General features: G+C 39.0%; 3 protein-coding genes across 6 annotated transcripts; 1 reads left to right on the plus strand and 2 right to left on the minus strand.

Moving 5' to 3' along the window:
* Positions 1–6,708: 6,708 nt before the first annotated feature.
* Positions 6,709–8,557, minus strand: pole4 (polymerase (DNA-directed), epsilon 4, accessory subunit). The gene is made up of 4 exons (XM_018673376.2): positions 8,169–8,557; positions 7,585–7,669; positions 7,269–7,310; positions 6,709–6,999 (listed from the first exon to the last, which is right to left on the minus strand). The coding sequence occupies exons 1-4, from the start codon at positions 8,415–8,417 to the stop codon at positions 6,986–6,988; spliced, it is 390 nt and encodes a 129-aa protein (XP_018528892.1). The 5' UTR covers positions 8,418–8,557; the 3' UTR covers positions 6,709–6,985.
* On the plus strand, positions 7,635–15,679 carry LOC108881385 (serine/threonine-protein kinase NIM1). 4 transcript variants are annotated; one of them, XM_018673373.2, is made up of 5 exons: positions 8,676–8,886; positions 9,852–9,954; positions 12,097–12,399; positions 12,981–13,249; positions 14,186–15,679. In XM_018673373.2, exons 2-5 carry the CDS (start codon positions 9,933–9,935, stop codon positions 14,936–14,938), a joined length of 1,347 nt encoding a protein of 448 aa, XP_018528889.1. In that variant the 5' UTR covers positions 8,676–8,886; positions 9,852–9,932; the 3' UTR covers positions 14,939–15,679. The 4 variants fall into 4 exon arrangements, with proteins under 4 accessions (XP_018528891.1, XP_018528889.1, XP_018528890.1 ...); XM_018673375.2 differs by lacking the exons at positions 8,676–8,886; positions 9,852–9,954 and adding an exon at positions 7,635–7,771; XM_018673374.2 differs by lacking the exon at positions 9,852–9,954.
* Positions 15,680–20,663: 4,984 nt separating this feature from the next.
* ccl25b (chemokine (C-C motif) ligand 25b) lies at positions 20,664–24,281 on the minus strand. Its single transcript, XM_018673366.2, has 5 exons — positions 24,240–24,281; positions 23,736–23,843; positions 21,561–21,678; positions 21,252–21,363; positions 20,664–21,161 (listed from the first exon to the last, which is right to left on the minus strand). The coding sequence occupies exons 2-4, from the start codon at positions 23,797–23,799 to the stop codon at positions 21,252–21,254; spliced, it is 294 nt and encodes a 97-aa protein (XP_018528882.1). The 5' UTR covers positions 23,800–23,843; positions 24,240–24,281; the 3' UTR covers positions 20,664–21,161.
* Between the last annotated feature and the right edge of the window lie 676 nt (positions 24,282–24,957).

A 24,957-nucleotide genomic window follows, 5' to 3' on the forward strand; every position in this document is an offset into this window, starting at 1 on the left:
CCTCTCACTCATTTCTCCCTCCTTGTCGTCTCACTCAAGATGCCAAGCCTCATTTGTCTCATTTGAGGCTTTAAATTCCTCTCTCATCCCACCTCTTCTCCTGTCCTCAGTGCTTTTTTCTCTGCCAGGTCTGAAACAGATTCATTTGGTGAAATCAACAAGGAATCACCCTGTAGCTAAAGTACAAAAACAATTCATTTTCAAATAATATTTAATTAACCCTGGTGGTTTGCAGCTGTATAATGTGGTTGTGGAAACTCTCAGATCGAAGAGTAGGTGTGTCTGACTTGTGCATCTGGATCGGTCTTGTGGCAGAGTTATGTTCTCTGTTGCCTTCATTAGCTTAACTTAACAATCATGGTCAAAAATGCCTGTTGTAGATATGTGTTATAATATGTTATTCTTGTGCCATTAAAATTTAACTCTAACTGTAATTGTGCTGTTTTCTTCTGCTTTCTTTTGATTTTATGTGCTATTTTTTTCTTCAGCTGGTTTTCTTCTATATTGTTCCCTCTCCCAAAAACTGCTCTACTATATGAATAATGTTTGCTGTTTGTTATGGGGAAAAAAATCCCTCTGCTCATTTTCGAAGTGGTGTTCAACAAGGTTCTGTCCTCAGCATCTTGCTGCTTTTGGGTTTTTTGCTCCCACTAGTCCAATTTATTGTCAAAACAATGTTTCATTCCTTGGCTGATGACACACCACTGTATGTTGAATTTTAATGCTTGCGTTACAAGTCTCCAGTGATAAATGTCACAAAGTTTCTTCAAACAAATAAAGACAAATCTTACATGCTTTTGTCTGGCCCCTTTAATCGTGCCTCTCAATTACACATCAAACATGGAAATCTGGCAGCCAATACAAAACCATTTTCTTGCTTTTATTTCCTTTTTATGGCTTGGCTCAGGCCAATGCACCATTGTCAATGAGTAAATGTAATGTATTTGGCCAATAAAGTGATTCAGATGTTTGAAAAATGTGCAGTTAATGTGTCTTTGTGGCTTCTCCCTGTTGGCCCATAAATCATAATAAAATTGTTACTTAGTTTCCATAACCGAATACCACAAGAATAAGCTGGAAGCTTTATCTGAGAATCACGCGTCTACATCTATTACAGGCTGGCTTCAACAGAAAACAGCATCAGGACCCGATTATAACAAGAGACACCAAAGCCACTGATGTAGGCCTGCATCTGTTTGAGAAACATGCAGTATTCCTTTGGACCAAACCTTGTGGTGGAGAAAAATGACAAACACAGATGCCAAAATCAGATGATGCCAACAACAACAGTGTATAAAATGACTTATCAAAGGCTGGATTAGGCACAACAGAGACATAGATGTTGTCACATCAAACTGTTGACACATTAAGTTGACAAAGTGTTTAATGCTCTTTAATAATTACAATTGAGCCATAATTCATGATGATATCCATAGATAACACCACCCAGAGAGTTACCACAGTAATGTTGCTGTCATGACTGTCTCAAGTGGATGGGATTTCTTGTTTTATTTTGTTAATTACTTTCTTTGTGTGGCTCTTGTGCTTTTACTTCCTGTCTTTGTGCATTTTCCCGCCTGTTTTCTGTTGCACCTGTGTTTCATTAGTTCATTAGTGCCACTGTGTATATAGTCCTGTCTTTCTGCCTTGAGTTTGTCAGAGTATTGTGATGTACCTGTGCTGTGCGATGGCGGTATCCTGTGCGCGTTTCAAGTTTTCCTATGTTTGCGTACCCTCTTGTACCCTTGGCCTAGACAGTAAGTTTTTTAAATTCCATTTTTGTGTAAAATAAATCACCAAACTGTCAAGTTTCATCCTTGTGTCTGCTTTTGAGTCCAATTATACTTTTTTAATTTATTTGGCTGTACTGACCTTTTCAAAATTACCTTAAAGAGTTTTTTTTTTGGGGGGGGGTTTACCTAGCTGCAGAGGTGTACTCCGGTGCACCATAACATCGCTGTCCTCATCTGGAGAGGTCAAAAACTTCCATGTCAGCTAAACCCTGCTCTTCATACAGTAAGTGACTCTTTAAACCAATCTTCTGTAGTATTTCTGGGACATTTTATGCCTTTATTGGAGAGTGCAGTACAATTAACAAATATCTCTGCCCTGAAATGAACCTGGAACATTGTTGTTCATGGCTGGCCTCACTATTAACATCACAAATCATAATAATTTCTCTTGTCTGGTGCTTAGGTTACGTTATGTTGTCATAGCTTCAGGGTCACATTACCAGTTTGTTCAAAAGCTGTTTGTTTCCTCTCTGGTAACGATGCTCCTGTAAGGCTTCCCAAGATGGCAACTAATCAGCAAATAATTGGGATTGTTGACAGCATCCTTAAATGTCAATAAAAAAACTAACATGTCCTGTGGCTACAGTTCATTCTGATCTACAAAGGCTGCTGGTGGAAAGAAACTTGTATCTTCCCTCAAGTTATTCCTGTTGGACTGACACCAAAATCTGACCTTTATAGTGGATGGTTTAGATAGCTGAAAATGTTTCTGCTATCATTCCATGGCAGATGTGCTGGGAAACTCCTGATGCAGTGCCATGTTTTTTTTTTTTTTTTTTTTTTTTTTTTTTTTTTATGCTGGGCCAGTTATCAGGAAGGAGAACCAATATAGACGCATAAACAACCAAAAAAGATGCAGCAATACTAATGGTTATTTTTCTTTACATAACTTACAAAATTGTCTCACAAAAATTACTCGAGTGGTGTCACTGAATAATCTTGCAGGAATGATGAGGGGAAAACTGCCATAAAAGTCTTACTTAAAAGTTACTTTAAAAAATTAGGCTTACAAATTAAAACATCACATCAGACTTCAATTATTTGGGCAGACATAGGCAGGGCAGTGCTGGAGCCATGAATCGCTTGTCACACAGGAAAAAAAAATTGCTTTGGACACTAATGTGTTCCATGTAACATTTTGTAAGGTTAGAGCCTGAGGTTCAACAGATCGTAACATTGAACAAATTATTCTTTGGCTCCTGAAAACACTTGGTGGAAAAAACTAAGACATTTTCAGACAACAGGACAACAATATGTCCCTTATGGACAGACATATCAGAGCCCTGGATGTGAAACTATGCAGTCTGTGTACTGAGGGATGAGGTTAGGGTAAAAATGTGTATATGTGTGTGTGTGTGTGTGTGTATGTGTTGGGGGTGGGGATAACTCTTGAAGAATTTGACCCAAGAAATCAGGTTGGAATCTCAGCTGCACAAACATACCTTCCACATGACTACAGGTCTGCTTGTGAACCAGATGCCTTCTCTGCATATCTTTGCAATGATTAAAATATCTCCTGTCAAAGGTGTACAGACCCACAAACATGTGGGGAAAAAACAAAGAAAAAAAACAAAACAAATAAGAGCAGCAGCAGTGAATAGGATAATGTGTTCCTCCTTGAGGGACCGAAGAGCCTGAGATGTACAGTGTGTAGAGATGTTATGGCCTGCTGGAGATGTTGGAGGACTCACTGAGCCACTCTGGACATGCAGCCAAAGAGATTTTACCGTACCTGAGAGGGATTTCTAAAAGCAGCAGTTGCAGGGGTTAAATAGTTTGAAACAGGGCAAACAGGGAGATTTATGAAACAGATAACAAGCTGTATGAAGTTCAATTAAAGGAATGGTTCCTGCTCATAACTCCATATCTTTTCTGTATGGATAACAGATGAAATAAACCACATATACTGTATGTTAGAGGTATGAATGAGAAGGACATACAGTGTTGGTCAGTCCACCACAGGTCCAGACTAAAAGAAGTCTATGAGTCTGACTTTTTTTCCCTTTTTTTTGTCAGCAACAACAACAGGCATTTTAAGGCTCAGATAATGTGTGTCAATGATACCAGCCATAATGAGGCTCAGGTTTTGTAGTTTAAGTGAGATGTCTCAACAGCTATTTGATTGATAGATTGTCATAAAATTTGGCACCAACATTCGAATGCTCCTCAGCAAAAATGGTAAAGACTTTGCTGATGCCTTATCTTTGTATCTATCACCATCCTCAGGTCAAATTTTTAATTTTGTTAAAGGCTAACTAACAAATTTTAGCATGCTAACATGCTAAACTAAGATGGCCAAGCATCACATTATCATTGTCACTGTGAGCATGTTGGTAAGTTAACATCTGCATTTAGCTCAAAGCACAGCTGTGCTTACATACAACCTCACAGAGCTGCTAGCACGGACGGACACTATTGAATCTTGTCTTGTTTAGTCAAGCTACCTGTTTGCAGCAAATTACCTTCTAACTTTTAGCTTTCCATTTGGAACACAGACATGAATGTGTGATCGATCTTCTCATCTAACTCAGCAAAAAAACAACTAACTACAGTGTTAAACCATTCCTTAAACTTCAGACTAAAAAACAGCATATTTGCAATTCATAGAGACCTGATTGGATTTTGTCTGAAGGAAAAAAAAAAAAAAACTTTACTCTTTACCTGTGAGATGTTATTATAAATGTCATTCTAGTTTATTTCACTAATGATAAAATAAATGATTAAGCCTAATTTTACAAGCAATGCCACAGGATTGAAGTTTATTCTCTCAGCATACCAGGACCATCAGGCCAGCCAGTCCCACAGTCAATGTGTTCATGTTCTGCCTCTGAACAGAGGGAGGCTCAACATTTTCTTTTCACATGAGATTTCCTTAATGGAATGTCTTTATTGACTGTGGAAATAAAATGATGTCCAATCCTTCAACATGCAATTATATTTTATTAGAAAAGAGAACTCCGTGTTCCCTTGTGCCAGTCAGGCATTCCTCTGCAGGGAGTAGACTGGTGCTCTTCTGGAACCAAACATCTGTGCTTCTCACAGCTCTGTTTCATTACGCCCCGAAACACTAAACCCAGAAAATCATCTTAAACACACTCAGTCATTTATTTTGAAAATCTCCATTGCAAAAACTCAAGGGGTCTTGACTATGCCTAGAGTGTGAAACTTAACACTTTGGAAGTGTTTAACAAATGCTGCCAGGAAGAACAACACACATCTCAGGTCTAGAGAGATTCAGATACATTCCTAATGCAAACTGGAAGCTCTACGTGATTTTCTCAGTGTCACCGTGTTGAGCAAGAAACTAGACCTCTTCCATTTCACCGCTGGCTTGTACTGTAGGCTAGTGACTAGTGACTACTATGTACAAATGGTGTGTTAAAACAAATGCAAATTACACAATATTTATCATTTGAGCTCTTTTCCAAGAGACTTCCTGTATGTAAATTTAAGAAAATAAATTGATATTATCATGATGTCAAATATGGAAACCATCTGTAACCTCTGTAAAGTTTTCTGTGCTCCATAATAGAGCCTGACCTATATTGGCCAGGCTGATATATCACATATAGTAGAGTATATATACTTAATTTTATTTTCCAGCTATATTATGTCCCACTAAGTACATATCATAGTCACAGTTCTTTAATACTGGCCTGAAACCTTAAAAATTACAAAAAAGGCGAACGTATAAGAGCACTAAATGCTAATGTTCCTGAGGAATGTTTTCCCTTTGTTACACTTGCATATGTCAATGTCTTTTGGTCCAATTGACGTATCAGGAGCTAAGTTCAAATAAGTACAAGTTGGCAACCGTCCCAAAGCCCGATTTCACCACTGAGGGAACCAAGATAGAAAAAAAACAACTAATGTTGGCCAGAAATGGTGTATAACAGGAACTCCTGTCAATTTTCCTAAAAAACAGTTTGACCAAGAAAATTCAGTCAGTTATGATGACATTCATCATCGTCATCAAGTGCCAGGAGGAAATCCTTTAAACATTTCGACCGGTCAGAACCCTGGACAGCTCCTGCCTCCCTGGAGGTCCCAGAATCAGCACCATGGACAGAGGTCTTAATACTAAGCAAAAGGTTAAAAATGATTCACCTGAACCATACAGGAATACAAAAGAAAGCTACAGCACACAATGCAGTTTTCCAACTGTGAGCGTGAGCATTTCTTGTAGTGAGCCTCATTTACAAACATCTCACCAGCATTTGCAAGATGTTTGATTGATGCTAACACCTTGCCTCTGGTTAGCATTGCTGCTAATTTTTCCAGATCAGAATCAGCTTGATGAAGTAACAGTCTGCTACAAGATCCTACACTGACATCAACACTTGATAATAATGAGAATATGTGACATTAAAGTAGGGAGAGCGACTCCTCAGTCGATGGAGCTCTGTGATGATGTCTTTCCTGAGTAAGTTTGGGTCAATTTATAAGCTCTTCAGTTCAGATTACTTGAGGCATTTAAGTCAAGAAAAAAGGTGATATAGTAAGACAGGGCATGCTGCCTTTGCTTGAGGGGTCCTGGCCACGAGGAAAAGTCAAAAACAAAGAAAATAAATACATCACATAATCTAAATACCAGTGAGAAAATAGCTTTATTTGTCCTACATTTCAACCACAAGATCATGAGGGTATCTTGTAGATAAATAAGATAATCCTTTATTAGTCCCACAACGGGGAAATTTAAGGGGAAAATGCCGTTTGATAAAGCAATCAGACTAAGAGTGTGCACTGCATTGTTTTGTTTGTAATATAACAGCGCATGCATATTAGTCAACTTCTATTCTGTGAAACTGTATTCTGACATTAATCACATAATATATGACATTATAATTTGTCTTGCAAATCTCACATTTTCGAGTGATGCAGGCTGTGACAAACTGATTTTCAGTCTGGCAGAAACTGGATGTTTAAAACTTAAATTTATTTAATTGAACAGTAGTATTTCACAAATATTTACAAATAATATACACATCACCACTGATGTTTTCAAAGTTAAGTATGAAAAATCTTAATGGCACATCGTAGAAAAGCATTTACAAACATCAAATATGACTTAGGGACAAAGATTTTGACTTAAAGTACCAGAAAGGTTTCCACAAAAAACTGTGTTCCTGCGACACAGGTTTCTTGGACGGTTGCAGATATTTGATGTTCTGATTGGTCTCCTGATGCAGTTTTTAATCTAGAGTGCCTACAGAGAGAGAAAATAAAGAAGAATTAGTACAACGTGTACTGGGACAAAGTGAATCAATCAAGTCTATTGCATGTAAACACATCCGCATGAGCATGTTCAATGTTATGTATTCCTCTTTGTTATGTAATGTGGAGATTTTATTCCTGCCTGGTGGATATGCAAAAAGTTTAAAGAAGAAGTTAGATCTGAGCACTAAATCAGATATTCATGTAATAACTTGCAGTGTATATTCATGCTATGATGATGCAGAAGATCTTAAGCTTTACCTTCAAGAAATGCGAATTCATCTATGGCCTCTATCGCGTTATCTGCGCAGGTAAAAGAAAAGGGAAGGAGATGAGTTGACTGAGACAGATGACCACATATGGAAAATCAAAACTACAGCATTAACATACTAATCTCATCTGTAAAAATCTGCATTGTACTTAAGAGTGAAATAATTAATGATTGTGCACAGTGCAAATAGTCATATCCTGGTCCTAGGTCATCAGCTGAACAACAGTAACATCCTTTACCCATTTCTAAGCACAGTGACCCTGTACATATTTGGAAAAGAATGTTTTTACTGTGCTCACTACTTACCCAAGTCTTTCCTTTGCAATGTTTTCCTCTTCCCTTGTTGGGCATACACCAGGGCATCTTTGGCAATCATCTCGACAAACAATTCCTGGAAGACAGAAAAGACATTACTATTTAGTCTTTCAATGTTAAAACAAACTATTTTATTGTGTGTGCGTTTTTTGGTAAAACCAATAGGAACTGATATAAGGTAAGTTTCTCTTCCACGCTTTCTTTACAAAATATATTTTTGTTTTGGAGAATATCCTTCATCAAGGCTTTCAAAAAGCTGAAACACAGTACCTTATATGGCCTTGAGTCAAACTGCTGTATTTGACAGCAATATTTACTATATGATTACTTAAAACAGCCCACATACACAACAGTATATTAAATGATCAGAGGGCATCTCTCCGGATAAAACTACAGCGATGAGAAAACAAGTTACAAAGATTTTCACTGGCTGCAGCTGTTGTGCCTGACTTTATACTAAGCTTTACTGAGCACGCTGGTCACGTATTATGGAGATGAATCATGCATCAGCCTGAAGACAAACACTTCGATGTCACATAGGCAGAAAGCAGCCTACGCTGCTGCAGGACTCTTACCGTGGCTTTAGCGATGATAAACACAGACTCTTGGCTGGCGAGGGACACGTCTGGGTCGGTCTTCATGAGCGCCTTGATGCGGGCCAGGGGGAGTTTAGACAGTCGGCTGTGGCTCACGGCGGCAGCGGGGCCTATCTGCTGTTGCGTGTTCTCCTCCTCCGCCTCGGCCCCGCGGCTCTCCTCCTCGCTCCCGCACCGGTCAGGGTCTAGCTCCGTAGGGGTGACGGGCGTTGCCACTGTTGCAGCCATTCTCAGTGTTTCTCTTACACACAAACGTTGTATTTCAAATTATAAAAAACACACACAAATCACTACTGTTTTTAAGCTACATGTCGCACATGACAACAACATCGGTAGCAGCGCGCCAGCATGTGTTTCCGGCCTTTCGATCTGGGGTCTGCGTTGATTGGTCAGCCAAGCGCTCCGGGACCCCGCCTCTTCCTCTCCCGCCAACTAATCCTCGTCGATGATTGGACAGACTGTGAACCAGGACTTCGCTATTGGCTACACTTAAACGCCAATCAAAACACAGTGCCACCTTTGAGTGGAGAAAATTCTGGTCATAAATACTAGTAACACTAATGATAATCCAGTTTATTTTAAAACAGCTCGGTGAATAAGAATGTTATCTTCTTCATTCAGCTGATTTTAAGTTTTATCGAGAAAATGAACCCCAAATTTCTGTGCACTGGGGGCGCAGTGGAGCTGTAATCACAAGGTCTGTATATTATCCATCACCAGAAGAAGTTGATGTGGCAGGTATATTAGCACACAAGTGCTTGTTTACACATCTAGCAAACATCGAGTAACACAATCCTTCGTTTGAAGTCGTGCTCCTGGTCAACCAACAAATGTAAATCCAGTATTCACTCTACCTCTTAGCTCTGGTTTCGTCTACACCAACACTTGGGGACACTTGCTTAAGCTAATGCTAATGCTAAATCCTCCACTCGCCACTCCACTCACTTATCATTACCTTTCTCTGTAATTTGGTTCTGGGCAGACAGCGTATGGTGGGAGTCAGAACAGTAAATCTGAGGTCTGTAAAACCAAAACAGTGTCCTGAAAGAAGCTAAAATGCTGCATAACCTTCAGGTGAAATACTGCGTCGCTGTACACGACTCATGTTACATTCATGTAGTAATTTGAGTCATTGAAATAATAGGAGCTATAGGAGCTTTAATAGTCAGCTGTGGTGCAACTCTCTGCATCATAAAGAGGCAGCAAAGACCTGAACTGTTTATAAAACCTATAAGATTATTGAGTGAAATGACCTCTTAACCTCCCCCATTTCTTCTTTCTCTCTCCTCCAACATATTAATGTTTTTCTGCTGAATTTAAAGAACCTTTACACCTAATGTTTTTACATGCAACACTTAGAATTTGATTTCCTGGCAACACATTTTGCCTTGAGTTTATGATTATTTTCAAAGAGGATTTACTGAGAGAAAAAAACAACAACAACATGTCAAGAAGATAGCAGACATTTTTTTAAAATAGCCCATATTCATGTTGTATTTATCATTATTTGTCATCAGTATGTGGTGGTAGTATGTGGTATGGATTTAAAGTAAAATGTGGTGTTACAGGGTTATTTTTTAAAAGTGTGTATGCAGCGTTTCCATCGTTTCCATCTGTGTCAGAGGTCCTATTGAACACTCCACTAATACACTGCGTTAATAGGATTATGAGGAGTGATTTAGTCCTCTGAAGCTCCATTCACATGTTCAGTCAGAGTCAGGTGTTACAACCTGAAGAACAGACATGAAAGACCCACAGCTCCCAGGTAAATACTGGCTCGATATTCCTTTTTGAAAAAATATTTCTGTCTCTGCTGTTTTGTAGTTTTCAGCAATTTCTGTTTGTTTAAAATTTTGATTGTTATCTGATGAGATGCTTCGTTATTTGTTAATGAATCATTTACTAATGTTTTATAGATCAGTTGGATTGCCAAATTCTTATTATCCCTTTTTGCTGGTGTTTGTCCGTCAGTATAACATGTGCTTTGTACTTTTATCTTTTTAAACCATCTCTAAGGTCGATTATTGTAAAAGCCATCCATTAATGACTTATTTACATCTATAAATGCAGATTTTATAAGTTATAGAAAGTAATAAGCAATTATTATAGATGACCAACATTTATAACAACACTGTTCCTATTGACAGTTTCTAAGACAAACGTGATGCATTTATATTGTAATTTATTAACCATTAATTAAGCCATTACCTGCTACCCTTATCAAGCTGTCTAATTACAAATATCTTTTACAATATTTTTTAATATATTTTTTAGCTTGTTTAAACTTCAAAATGGCTGATTGGCTACTGAATATACTTCCTTTCTCCTTTCTGAATTTGCTAGTATACATGGAAAGGCAACATTTTATAAAACACTACCATGGCTGCTGGCTAAATCTTATCCAGGAAAAGCTGCTTGCAAGATAATTATATTTAAATGTATTCATCAATAAGTAACATGTAAAGAAGAGTACAATAAAAGAAGAAAAGTGAAACAAGAAAAAAAAATCTGTTTATAAATATTTAATAACCTTTTTTACGAGTTTCAAACCAACTTAAGTGCTGAGTTTAACCATCTGCCTCTCTTGAGTAATTCAGTTCCAGTGACCTGTATTTATACAACAAGAATTTTAACCCTAATTTGGCAGCTGTATTAGTTCATGTTCTCCCAGTCTGGTTAGTCTCTGCCAGTATTAATAGCCTTCTACACTAAGAAGTGACCCACTAATACTGTATCTAAAAGAAGCAAGTAATCCTGGGCACTCTGAGAACTGAGCCTATGATCTTCTAAATTTAACCCATGATGACCAAGAGGAGCCACAGCAACATCACACTTTACATTTACAGCTCAATAGTTTAGTTTATGTTTAAGAACAGTTGTTTGTCATTTCCTGCTTTACTTAATTCTCTAATCTCTTCTTCACATGTGCTGAGAGGTTACAGATGCTGTATAAGACGCCCACACAGTGGGCCGTCATGGATGAACAGTTTGCCATTTGACCCTATTATCCAGTGTTCATTGTGTAACGTCATTGTGTAATGTTGGGACCATGAAATAGAAGTTTCCCATAAAATGAAAGAAACAGCGTGGAGGGTTTACATAAAAAGAGTGGCAAAATACTGTTTGGGGAAAATGAAACGTTTGGCCAGTCTTTAAAAGAAATGCACTGACTCAGGAGAATAAGACTTGCCTTCCCAGAACAGAGAAGGCAAAACAGGAAAGGTTGACACATCCTGCTTTTGTCCATCATTAAAAAAAAACATACAGATTCAAACTAATTGAACAAAGTCCAAAAATATATCAGCATCTGTCCAGACCTGCAAAAATAAGATGACTGAAATCACAACACTGATAGTACAACAGCGTAGGAGTTGTAAGTCTTTGTCAAATAAACTACAAAAAGCAGAGCTTCCTCCATCCTGATAACAGATTTAATGGCAGTTCATTCATTCTCCTGAGCACCATGTGTCTGGAACAGATGATTATTTACATATGAATATTAAATTAAAATCTACATAATCAGTTATTGTACATACATAATGTGTGTAATTTTCACTAATAAGACACTGTCAACTTACAAATTAAGATGCAGGCTAAGGTTGATGTAACAGAGGCCAGATGTATTGCCTTATTCATGGATCAAATGGAGGTCAATCTCATTAACGTCCTGTACACGAAATAGTCACACTACCTGTCTGCACAGGTAGTGAGTTTAGTACGTGTCTAATGCTGATGCCAGAGCATAAAAAAATTAACATGAAGGTTTTGTGTTTAAGAATGACTGAAAAAAAGGTGTCAGCTCTGCCTATTATAAAAGTACATGTATCTTAATATTTCTGCAGGTTCAGAGAAGAAACTCAGATCTCTGCACTCACACTCTCTCTTGTTTCTTAAATTTCTTTTCTAGTCATCAAAACGCAGTTGTGGCCAAAGCAGAAATCAAGTAAAAAATCCAAAGATGAGGCCCAGAAGGTAGAGAAGACAGCAAAGCCACAGGCCTCGGCTCTCGCATGTGTCTTACCACAATTGACCGAGTCAGAGAGAATGGCGCAGTCGCCGTTTGAGAGAGTCGTCTATGACATGGCCCACAACGAGAAGATCATCAACGACCTGATGCTCGGTCGAAGGGTTGGCTTTTATGAGCTGCGCGGGGAGATCGGGCAGGGCAACTTCTCTACAGTCAGGCTTGGCATCCATGCCTTGACGAAAGGTCAGGAACCATGACTTATTTAAGTTTCTGATATTTCTGTCTGAAAGCAATTCATGTTTTCTGGTTTACGCCTAACCTGAATAACATTCCCATCTGTCCAGTTAGGGCTTTTCTGTTATGCTCACAGTCTGACCTTGAGGCGATAGTAGTTGTAAATAAATAATAAAACAGGTTTGTGAATAATGTTCATGTCAGTACGTGACAACTGATCCCCTGAATAAGTCTTTCGGATCACTCTAGATCTTCCCTGTCCCCTGCAGTGAAGTTATTTTCTGTTGAAAAGCCGTTGTGAAAATTGCACCTGTATGTGTGTACGCACTCTGAATTGTTCAAGGAGGGTTCTTGATTCTTAGCCACATTGTTGTCATACCTTAGAATAATACTGCAGCAATCTTCCAATTAAACTAGTTGCCAGGCCTCTTCTCATAAGCAGCAGTGGCATCCACCTCCCTTTTTTCTTGAGTGTGTTTAAAACTGTTAAGCATGTCTCTGTAGTTATTTTAATCTTTCACCTCATTAGACCCCTGTCTAAATCCATCACTGACATCTAAGCCTTCCCTCCCTCCTCCTCTTCTGCTCAGAGAGAGTAGCCATCAAAGTCATTGACAAGCTGCGTCTGGAGAAGAGGAGCCAGCCTCTGACTTCCTCAGAAATCAGCTGCATGGAGAAACTGTGCCACCCCAACGTAGTGCGTCTTTACGAGGTGATCGAGACCAGCCGGAAGCTTTATCTGGTGATGGAGTATGGGAGTGGGGGAGACCTGTTCTCCCGAATCACCACCAGGGGGAAGCTCAATGACGTGGAAACCAAGCTGGTCTTTGCACAAGTCCTCTCTGCTGTTAAACACATGGTGAGCTTTACTGTCACTGGTGATCATCATCTGCTGAGCATGAATCTGCACACAATCTGTGCATCATGTCCATGTTTTTTTTTTTTTTTTTTTTTTTTTTTTTTAAACAATTCATGAATATTCAGTTCACTTGTTCTAAAGGCTCAATCTGTAAATGTTTTGACCATAATAATCTGAAGTGGGAGATAGGAGATAGTAGGAGTGTGATATTTTTGAATTGATTTTTAATAGTCACCAGTGGAGGGGTGACAGGAGATGATATGCAGCCAGTGTCTCTCAGTCAGCCTTTAACTTTTGATTAAATGATCAGCTCAGAGAGTGCTTCATTAAACTACTCCTCCCTACTCAAGTACAAAAAAGTAGAGAAATATTTTCAGCTAAATATACTTAAAGTATCAAAAGTAAATGTACTTATTCTGCAGAAGAATGGTGACATATTAGTGTCCCGGCTACACTTCTTTTTGTAAGGAGTGACAGAAAAGTTGGGAGGTTTAATCTTTAACAATGTTTTGTATTTAATAAGTTGACAGTATGCTGTTCTTTATATATCAAGTCTTAACTTGAAAAGTAACTTCCATCTATAACTTGCAGATAAATGGAGTGTGGTAAAAAGTAGAAAAGTTCTTTCTGAAATAGAAGTGTAGAAGTAGTAAATGGAAATAGAATTAAAATGATTTCAAACTTGTACTGAACTACTTGAGTAAATGTACTTTGTTACTTTCCACCACTGATAATAATAATGATAATAATTTAATGCAGGTGAGTGCTTTACATTTTTTTTAAAAGGTTCATGTGTCACTAATCAAATTAGTCAAATCAAATTAACAATTACAAAAAGAGGAAATATTTCTTTCCCTAAAATGTAAATATAAAATGTCCTCTACTGACTTATTATTTTATTTTATTTGTTTTTTTTTTTTTTTTGTGGTATTTCAGCATGACAACAACATCGTCCACAGAGACCTTAAGGCAGAAAACATCTTTTACACCACCAGCTACTGCATCAAGGTCGGAGATTTTGGCTTCAGCACAGAGAGCAGCCCTAATGAGCTCCTCACCAGTTTCTGTGGCTCTCCACCTTACGCCGCCCCTGAACTGTTTAAGGAAAAAGGCTACAGTGGACATCATTCTGATATTTGGGCTTTAGGTATCCTCTTGTACTTCATTGCGACAGCCACTATGCCCTTTTTCGGGGACAACCTGGGGAGGCTGAAGCGCTGCATCCTCCAGGGGGCCTACACTATCCCTGCTTATGTGCCCGATCCCTGCCAGCTGGTCATCAAGGGCATGCTTCGGCCTGTGCCTGCTGATCGCTCCTCTCTCACTCAGATTACAAACAGTGCTTGGCTGAGTGGGATTGAGTACCCTCATCCGTATGTCTTGTTGCCCACGTCCCCGGCCCACCTCTCCCAGGCCAGCGAGGCCCTGTGCGCGGAGGAGCGGGAGGTGCAGAGGTTGATGTTGGAGCTAGGTATCTTGACAGTTCACCTCCAAAACAATCCCTGTTTAGATGGTAGGAGCCCACTGACAGGGACCTACCGCATCCTCCTCCATCGGGTCCAGAAGAGGAAGTCAGTGGAGGCTGTAGGTTATTCAGCGCTTCACCCTGATGAATATAGGAGCCCGAGCAAGTGGTCTGCAGCGTCTGTGAGCAAACACACTCCCTCTGCTGTTTGTGCAATACTGTAATGAAAAATAACTGGAGTTGAGTTGTGGCTACACAGGCACTTTATCACTTACACATGTTCCCATGTGCTAGTAGAGCATCCAAGTTGTATTGTACAATATTGGACCAAAATGACACTCACGCACTCAGAGGTTGAGGTCAGAGCCGGAGGGTTCTTGTGTCCCTCAGTGTTAAGTCGTTTATAGCTCGTAGACTAGGGTACCTCTCTTAAGTGATTAGCTATGGCTTTCTGTTCTGATTATATCGCCAAGAACAAGCTTACTGACGCAAAGCATCAGTCACTGTATGGCAATCAGCATCTTCCAATCCCTCTTAGTCAGAGCATAAATCTACTGAACTAATCCAAGGCCACAGGTAATCCTAATAAGGGAGACACTGAGAACATGCTTGGTCTAACAGAAATGAAACCTGAGACTGCGGTGGGTGGGGGGTCATTTCCTGACACTAGGTATAAAACAAAATTACAACCACAGACACAACGGGTGGGGGGGGGGCAGTAACTTATGCCTAAAATGCCTTCATTTCATATAGAAATTTATTTCAAAACTTTCTGAATAAAATGTACATTTTATGACTGTAAGTTTTGCACAATTTTAATCTCATTTTGGGTTATGTTTTCTGGCAATAGTTTCATAAATGCTTCATGGATACTGGCCTGAATTTAATGCCACTCTGTATTAATAATTATAGTAATGAGTAAGGCCAAATTCATCATTTATAATAAAAGCATTTTCAAACAATGATTTTGAACTGTTTCCTTTCAAATCTTCTCATCTGGATACCATCTTTCTTTTTCTGGCTCCATCCTTCCAGCAGGAGGCAAGTTTTTACAGGATATTATCGTTGTCTTTTTGTGTTGCATGCAAAACTCACTTTACAAGGAGATTTCCACGGGGATCTTACATGATTCTTTGTTCCTTATGAGCCCTGAAGTTTTGCTCATGAGTCAATGTGTGCAGAGATTCTGGAGCAATCTCAAGCACTTTCGGTAAAAGAGCTGATAACAAAATATGATGCGTTGCGCATCTGTGAATTCTGCAGAATTATGACACTTTTTAGCTGTGAGATCCTTTGTGACAGAGACACTTTATTCCACTATAATCTGTGAGGTCAAACTTTAAAAACTCTTCTTTCTCCACACACTGGTCCTTCACTTCCACTTAACCACTGACACGTGACTTCCCCTTGAGGCATCTCTGTCAACCTTGCATCACTCTTTACATGTTACCGTAACCTTGCAATGTAGCGCCAATTTTGCCAGTGTCTGCACGCCCCTGCTATGTTTCTGATCACTGACTGACACTGTGATAAGCTTTATTTTTTGCAATAAAATGTTGAACCCCCAGCCAACAGCCTGTTCACACACAAATGTTTACACATTGTGTGGGCAAGAGCAGACAATAAAAGAGATTATCGAGGTCCCTGCGAGAGCCATGGAGGTGTCTTGACTTGCTGTTTATTTAGGAATCTTGTTCTTGTGCAATATTACTGGTGTGAAAACCCCTGTTTTCATATCCACTTGTGCAATATCTCAAATACAAGATTCATTTTTTCAACTGACTAAGGATGCAATGAATAATGTTCATTGTGACACTGAGATGAAAGTTAAACAATCTGTGATCTTTCTGAAGCTTCTGTTTGAAAAAAACATACGGGAGCGGACATATCAAGGGCAAGAAAGTCAGTTGTTTAAATCAGAGTAAGTCCTTTACTGATTTACCTTCAGATGATCAAAGGTGGATGACGGTGACATGTCAGTCAGGCTCATTTAACACACAGAGAAGCTTACCTCTGGTGTAATTCTTCAAGCCTGAAACTAAAACAGCAGATTTCTGTGTGCTTTAGTGTGCTCAGATAATTACACTCCTGAGTGTTTATTAGGAGAGAGAGGATAACTTTTTTAATCTGTGGGGACTCTGCAATTATACAACAAATATATTTGCCAAATGTATTTTAAAAAGTCAGTCAAACTTGATTCAGTCACAAACTCCTGCTGAGGAGATGTTAATTAATATAATGTTTTTCCATTACACATGTAAAAAACTGTATCTTCTCCTCTGCTTTTCTTCCTCTTTGGTCACATTCATATAAACTGTTCTCTCTTTAAAATTACCTCTCCTTACCCTCTGGGATTAGCAAGTCAGCAGTTGTTAGTAATTGCATTTGGCAGTGAAAGAGCAGCCTTGAGCTCTGGATGTAGGACAAATCAGTTAATAAAAACAGGGTTGAGATAGTTGCGAAAGAGTAACTACCCTGCCTTGTAAGGACAATTTCCTATATAAAGACAATGAAAATATCTTACACAGAGTTGCATTATACTGTGCGTAAGTTCATTTAATTGACTATGGTCTACTTTCCCGCTAACATTCTTCTCAATTAATGACCCTGCAAAGAGTTTCACATTGTACCCCAAACCACTTATGGGTAAGATGTTGATTTAAGTTTGATAGCATCAGGAATTGAGTCACTAAGTTTGGTCCTTTATTTACATTTATCAGTGCATGACCTCTTTTTTTATTCTGTACTGTTTGCAAGCAGCGACTGCTGATGCCGAACGCCACTGTATGTGTGTAATGTCCCATTGACAGACAAGCAATTGAGCATATAAATTTCTTCAAATAGGGCACAATTGGAGCAAGATCTGACATGTCTCTGTGATTTACTGTCTCATAACGATCTGTACATGTACGTCTGTTTTCAGGAATTCAGCGCAGCACCTGCAGGTGAGGAGGAGAGAAAGAGCTTTGGGGCGTCAGTCAGCGGCTACAGCTCATTATCTTCTCCGCATGATCTGGGTCAGTATTCTCACACCAATGATCTCAAGTAAAAGAGGGACAACTGTGCCAATCTGGTAACTGATTAGAGCTTTGTTGATGCTTTATGGTGTGACAAACAAGGACAACTGGAGCTCTTGGCGATCCTGGCATTTTATGTTTTCTACCATGGTCTGGTTTCTTCTTTTCACAACTATCAAACTCTATGCTCTCACATCAGATATAATTCAGTTTCAAAATGATCAGTTTGGCACGGCGCACAATCTCGAGAGTTTATGTACTTCCCTTTAACTTTCCTTTTTGATACTTTTGTTTAATAAAACTGTGAAGCAATGACCAGTGTTGGAGAGTTTTCTAAAATTTCCAAATCCTAAATTCACTTCCTAACTGTTGTGGTTAAGGTTTGGTGACACACTAACATGATCAATTATCTTGCTATGTCCCACATCCATTGTAAACACTAAATCTAAGCAAGTTTTGAGTGTTTTCACTTTGGAACAGTTATAGAATATACTTAAAAGGCCAGTCTGTGCACAAAAATGCTGGATTTTTGAGTGCCTTGCTGATGGACCCCATTGTTCCACAATGCAGTTCACAAAGGTAATGGAGGAGGTACTCACAGATTGAACTAATTAAAATGAAAAGTAAAGTGGGAAGTGGCTCAAGTGAAAGACAACTCAGCTTTGGCTTCTTTGTTTTTAAGATGAATTATCACAATATTTGCCTTTCGTTTGTGATACTTAGCTGAGAATCAAACAGGAAACATGAGAGGAAAGATAAGATCCATGGTTGGATTTGAACCAGGAATACTGCAGTTTAGATGGTACATGTTCTTTGCCCCCAGGCAACCATGATACCCTGAACTTGTCAGTGACGTCTGGAGACATTTCACAACTCATCCATTCAGTTCTATTAAATGAGTGACGTCTTGAATGAGAGATGGAACATTTTTGAGACCTAACCACAAACTCATGCTGTAAAGCCGGATTACCAGCTGGGAGAAACGTGCAACTTCCAGAGGTCCCGGGTTGACTTTGTTTTAATATGAATGCTTATGAAAGTACAATATATCAAAAGGGTCCTTCATTGTTACGTAATCGTGGCCTTTTCTCAGCAAGGGGCCCTGTGCTCACATGGTTCAATCTGTTTTGTTAATTTATCACAAACTAATGTAGAGAAAACCCAGGGCCAGGTAGCGTTCCATACTTGAGTGCTGGTCCATCTCTTGGTACAAAATGTAATCTACAGTGAAGTGTGCTGTAGGTATTTGATAAGAACTTTAACAGAAACAGAGCCAAGAGCAAACCTTTGCCCAAACATTTTAAAGGATTGGTTCACAAGTGTGTACACTGAAATGATTTTTCTCCCCGCTATAATCACTCCTCCTGTTCATGCTGGACATGAAGAGATCCAACTCCAACCCAATGTAAGTGATCAGGGACAAAAACCACAGTCCTCATTCTGTGCAAACATACACTGAAAAGTTTATCTGAAGCTAATATAAAGCTTCAGCAGTCTGAGTCAGTCAAGTCAAAGGAGTATCCAAGTTCTTTTGGTACAAGTCACTGTAGCTCAGCTAGGGAATGCTGCCTGGTAAAACACAAAGAGGAACTGATTCATTCTAAAATTACACACAGAAGTCATGGTTGGTCTATCGTGGACAGATTGGCAATCCATCGCAGGGCCAAAGAATTCATGACACTAAACAGATTAAGATATACCCCAGTGATAGTGATGTCTGTAGCAGATGTGATCTGTTCCCTTGCAAACCTTGGATATATGTTTTGGGCATGACTGAAATTGACAGACTTTTGGTTTATTGGTTTACAGAACATAACACTTTACAGAAATCTGAAGCCTTTTTTTGGAATCCCATGTAACAAGGAAGTCTCACTTTTTGTGTGTTCTTATTATTTCTGGGGGGCTTTTTTGCCCTTATTTGGACAGGACAGTGAAGAGAGACAGAAAACAGGGTTAGAGAGTAGGGGAATGACATGCAGTAAAGGTCTGGGCAGTCTGAGAGTCAATCCAGGGACTATCTGCTCAGGACACTAAGGCCCATGTGGTACGCATCCCAAACCATTCAGCTATGGGGGCGCCCCACAAGGAAGTCTCACTTGAGTCATGGTCTTAATCTCTAGTCAGGCACTTCTCTCCTAAATTGGAAACATGCTTTGTCCCCCATCATGTGATCAGTGGATCAAGGAGTTTCTGTGCAATATAAAACTGGCAAAACTGAGATTCTTTGATTCTTTGAAGAACTTTGATAAACATTATAGAGACTGTTTTTATATCTCACAGACACTCTAGATATTATGCCTGTCAGGTCAGATGACTGAGTCCTGGAATCGTATGTTATTCTTATTAATTCTTATTTGGTTACAGGCCACAGAATGAGGGCTGGGGATTTTCTCCCATCACTTACATTGGAAGCACATTGTGAAGAAACAGCCAGCATAAACAGGATGGACCAATTCCAACAAACAAAACCTGCTTCAAAGGACATAATATAATGACTGATTTTTTAAAGACAGACTTAAAAAAATGTGAACCTGTATTTTAATCATATTGGAGTAGATTGCCAAGAATCTGGTAGATTTTTAGTTTTAAAGCCAGTCCTTTACCATCAGCGTTATCACTGAACTAATGAAACCCAGCTCTGGGATAGTAAGCTTTTAGATGAACTGCTGTGGAGGCCAAGTTTTAAAGTGTTGACGTCTGCATCATGTTGGCTCAAGATGATGCCAAATCTAAACAGAGTGAGAGATTACGGGAATAAAGCTAAGCCTGCTTTGTTTCATTAGTATCCAGTAAAAAAATTTCATCTCAGGGGAATGGTACAACTGTTATTTTTCCCTGCAAAATCAACCGTGGGATCACCAAATCAGGACAGACAAGATTTAAAACAGCTTGATGTCGAATGTTTTTCTGATTAACTGTTACAGAACTCAGATTCTTTGTTTGTATTGCTTCTTTATTTGATATAGAGACACAAACTGCAGAGTGCTGATACAAAAATATGGAAATCTGTTCTATACAAAAAATAGAAAAAACTCTCAGTTTAATCCCAAAGTGGTTTTTACATATACATCACTCACTCATATACAACACACACACACACACACACACACACACACACACAGCCAATACATTTAAAAGCTGCCAAATAGTGGCTCATTTCTAGCTGGCTCTATAAAAATCACAGAACAGTGAACAGTATCATAGTGATGGCTCGTATAAATGAATGTTTATATACTGGCTAAAACTTTGAGGATATGGTATGTTCGTGTTATAGTGAACAGTATACATGATTTACATTCTCTGTCAGCAACAGGAAATACCTAATCTACTGAAACTTGTTCCATCTGGTTAAAGGTGATACATGATGCCTGACAGGGAGGTCAAACAGTCTCTCTCCCCATTCTCCTCCTCTTTCTCTCCTTTCAGTGGTCTGCAAAGGCAAAAGTTTTAGGATGAATTTACACAGTCTATAAGGCATTAAAGTACGTCACAGTGTTAGTATGTTGTGCAACTCTTTTACCTATTGCTGCTTTCCTCCAACCACAGTCATCAGCTGCTGGACCCAAGTGTCCTGTGGATTGGCGCAAACCGTCCTCTGTTTAACATGTCCGGGCTTCATCTTCATCAGAAACCTGCACATATCAGTAAAACTATTTAATGGTGTAAATCTCACTGCACAAGTTTTACAAGCAACAAAAGATACTGCACTGCAGGCTGTTTGCTTTCCCATCAGTCTTTGCCAAATCATTATGGTAGAAAATCTCAACAGTAAGAAAACAAAAGTGCTCAGTAAGGGCCAGAATTGAAGGACATAGCGTTTAGTGCTTACACAACAGCTCTGATGTTGCAATCACCATCTGTTTCCTGGATCCTGTAACTTTCTATGTTTCTCTTTGCATTTGCTTTCATTCCCTTAGCGTAGCGGAGGCAGCAGTTACCATACGAGCCTGGAGAGAGACATAAAGGGAAGGAGAGTTAGAGAGAGATAAACTGCCCCACTTGAAAACACCACTCTCAAGTAGACAACTGAACACTCTGGGTTGGCTTGTACATTGTTGTCCGTGTTGTGTGTGTGTGTGTGTGTGTGTGTGTCTATAAGCTTTTGAATAAAAAGTTAGGATTATTTAGTCCTAAGATCAGATCAACAGATATTTGTAATTTGTAGACTACTGGCTGGATATTATCAGGAAAAACATAACCATGGGTCTCACAAATCACTATTAATACAATAATCCGTCATGAAGTTATTACTCTGGGGCTGAGCCAACATCTTGCATCTTCCCCATCGACAAGTAGAGATTTGTTTTGGGAACTTAACTGAATGTTCAGTATTAGTATAAACAAATAATAAAAGTGAAACAAGTTATTTCTTGCACTCTCTCTTACTCCCTGACCCTTGCTAACACACACACACACAAACATACACATACTTGTTGAGTAACCCCATGGGGACCCATCATTGACATAATGAATTCCCCAGCCCCTTACTCTAACCTCAACCACCACAACTACAAAAACCACTGGGATATATTTAAAACCACTGGTATATATTTAAAAAAACAGTCCCCACACCACCCCCACAATCCCCTGCTACACACACACACACACACATACACACACACATACACACATGCAAGTGCTACAGCTCATGTTCAGTGTCTCTGTCCTGTCTCTTTTCAGGACACAGTTAGTTTATATAAATATTGCGATAACATGTATATTTTTGTTATATATATCAATATTTACTGTCACGGTCTACAGTTAAGCTATGCATATCCATTATGATCTAAAAGCTGAACTGTCATACTTGGCACCAGGTATTTGCCGCAGCATGTTCTGCAGTAGATTTCACAGCATGCATGGATGAAAACCTGCCTCAGAAAGTTATCTTACAATCAGGAGTTGGCTCTGATTGATGACAATAATGTCATGTCTTTGGTATTTTATTGCTGAGAATTTTGAGGTTATGACAACTGAGGTGTTCACATTTTACACAACACATGGTGAGTATTTTCTAGGTTGGTTTCTCTATAAAATTTGGTTACTTTTGGGCTGATAAATAAGGGATTTTCTTTTTTTCAAAAGACATGTAATCCTCTTGGCAACAAAGAGAGTCCTGAAAACATCCAAACAATTTTACTGACTTTGTTTTTCTAACGTTATAGCTGCAGACCTATCTAATGTAATTAGTCAATTATGGGGCAATATGGGGCACATTTTTTCTTAAACTCTGTCCTTTTCTTGCGAAAGTCAAGCAAAGCATCTTACTCAACCGTGTATAATCAATCAACTCTGAACTTGCAGTCTACATGTGGCCCCCTTCCCCCGATGTTCCAAATTAAGTTACCATTAATTAAGAATACCAGCTTTCTGGAAATGGAAAAAATCTGAGACTTGGCTGAAGCCCCAAACGATGCCAGTCAAACAGTGGTGAGCTATGAAGTGAAATAATTATCCAAAAAGAAAAAATTTGCTGATGTGGCAATAAATAAACTGTCAGCTTTTCTCACGTGTAAACGCAATATGTTCACAAACCAAAATGTTTATGAAAATCAGCAATTTTACTTAATTAAAGTAATGTGTGCTCTTCAATTTTTCAAACATGTCATAAGATCGCCACATTGGTGTGGTCTCTAATTGCAAGTCTCGGCAGATCACACTCTGGTAAGAAGTGTTGTGGTGAAAGGTTTTGAGCAGAATAATTCATCTCACTGAAAGAAGGGTTTTAGTGACAATATAAAAAGGAATGTGGATTAAGAAATACTGCTGCCAAATTAAAACCAAAGAACAAACAAAAAACAAGATATGTACAGTGTCCACAGGCATATTATACTCTCAGTTTAACCAAAACTGTATTTCTTGATTTCTTGCTTACAGTATTACCTGCACAATATTGAACTACTGTGAAAAAGATCTGATCTGTCAAATCTGTGCAGTCTAGCCACAATTTGTAATTACAGCATTGTAGTTCTGGTGAGAATCACATCCAACCTGTTCCTTTTACCTTGTGCCAGACTCAGGTACATGCAGGTGAGAAGCAGAAGGAAGAAAAGGGCTTGAAACTTCATGGCTGCTGTTGCTGCTGTTGCTGCTGTTCTTGTTGTGTGGCTGTCTGCACAGAAACAAACACATTAAATCAAAAAGAAGAGCAAGACAGAAAACTGCAAGCAGAGACCCCCCACCCCCTTTGCTTTCCTCCGCTTCGTCCGTTTTGGCTGTTGATATGTTTTCCATCACAACCCCCCCTCATCCGTGCTCTTAAAGGTTATGTATTTGACCCTCGATTAAAAAGCTTTAAATCCTGTTTTCCTGCTGTGTGCAGCTGCTTCATCTCAAGCGTTCTGAGTGTTGTTTTACCAAAACCAAGTGAGTCTGTGATATGTTACAGCTGGATTTCCCTCACTGTCTTTAACCCTGATATCTTATTAAACACAATTAAAGTCAGGATTGCAAGAGTACCAAAAACAACATGCAGGAACTGTTTTATAAGCATGCAACAGAAACATACCTGTTCACATTCAGTATTTCACAAGACTTGTCCAGTACAGCTTGGGGTGGCTCTGCACTCTTATAGTGAACATGACAAATCTGCCCTCCCTTTGCCACACCTCCTCCGACAAGTCCAAGTTTTACAACTGCTCAACAGGAGTCACTAAACCTTTCAAGACTTTTCTTTTTTTTGTTTTTGGTGACGGGACACAAGTAACTGAGACAAAGGGAAATGTAATAAAACAATAAAACAATACCTAAATGAAGCTATTTTAAAATGATATACTTGACATGCTCAGCTAGGATCTCTGGACCTGGTAGAGATGTTAGTGCCTCCCACTGCTGCAGGACAATTACCTCCTCACACAAAGACTAATCTAATCTCATAGTACTAATATATATGGCACCCCTCCAGAGTTGGTTTATTGTGTCTCTATTAAGTTTAATTTACTTCTAATGAACTGAATTAGTTCACTCTTGGTTCCAGCTACAGCTGCAACAATTTTGCATGCCAGTCCTGCTCCAAACCTTATTCCTGAAGAATGCTGAATGTTGAATCTCTCATGATGTACACTTCATGGTTTATTTTGCATATGCATCAGCCCTTTGCATGGGCCCCTTCAATGTTAAATAACCTTTATCCAGTCATGGGAATTCATGTTAACTATACTTAAAACAAGCTCCAAGTAGAAAAATGTTAGAGGAACCAGAGCAGAAAATGTTTCCTTAAAGACCCT

This window comes from Lates calcarifer, linkage group LG17 (genome assembly GCF_001640805.2).
Source record: "Lates calcarifer isolate ASB-BC8 linkage group LG17, TLL_Latcal_v3, whole genome shotgun sequence".
In the NCBI taxonomy this organism is placed as follows: Eukaryota; Metazoa; Chordata; class Actinopteri; family Centropomidae; genus Lates; species Lates calcarifer.

What these genes read in the sequence shown, in the direction of transcription:
- pole4 (XM_018673376.2), bottom strand. Translation starts at nt 8,417, where the DNA reads ATGGCTGCAACAGTGGCAACGCCCGTCACCCCTACGGAGCTAGACCCT. An exon ending in TTATCATCGCTAAAGCCACG is followed by an intron (nt 7,670 to 8,168) that starts GTAAGAGTCCTG and finishes TCTGTCTTCCAG; the next exon opens with GAATTGTTTGTCGAGATGAT. An exon ending in ATTGCAAAGGAAAGACTTGG is followed by an intron (nt 7,311 to 7,584) that starts GTAAGTAGTGAG and finishes TTACCTGCGCAG; the next exon opens with ATAACGCGATAGAGGCCATA.
- LOC108881385 (XM_018673373.2), top strand. Translation starts at nt 9,933, where the DNA reads ATGAAAGACCCACAGCTCCCAG. An exon ending in CATCCATGCCTTGACGAAAG is followed by an intron (nt 12,400 to 12,980) that starts GTCAGGAACCAT and finishes TCTTCTGCTCAG; the next exon opens with AGAGAGTAGCCATCAAAGTC. An exon ending in TCTCTGCTGTTAAACACATG is followed by an intron (nt 13,250 to 14,185) that starts GTGAGCTTTACT and finishes GTGGTATTTCAG; the next exon opens with CATGACAACAACATCGTCCA.
- ccl25b (XM_018673366.2), bottom strand. Translation starts at nt 23,799, where the DNA reads ATGAAGTTTCAAGCCCTTTTCTTCCTTCTGCTTCTCACCTGCATGTAC. An exon ending in GTACCTGAGTCTGGCACAAG is followed by an intron (nt 21,679 to 23,735) that starts GTAAAAGGAACA and finishes GTCTCTCTCCAG; the next exon opens with GCTCGTATGGTAACTGCTGC. An exon ending in TGCAACATCAGAGCTGTTGT is followed by an intron (nt 21,364 to 21,560) that starts GTAAGCACTAAA and finishes TGATATGTGCAG; the next exon opens with GTTTCTGATGAAGATGAAGC.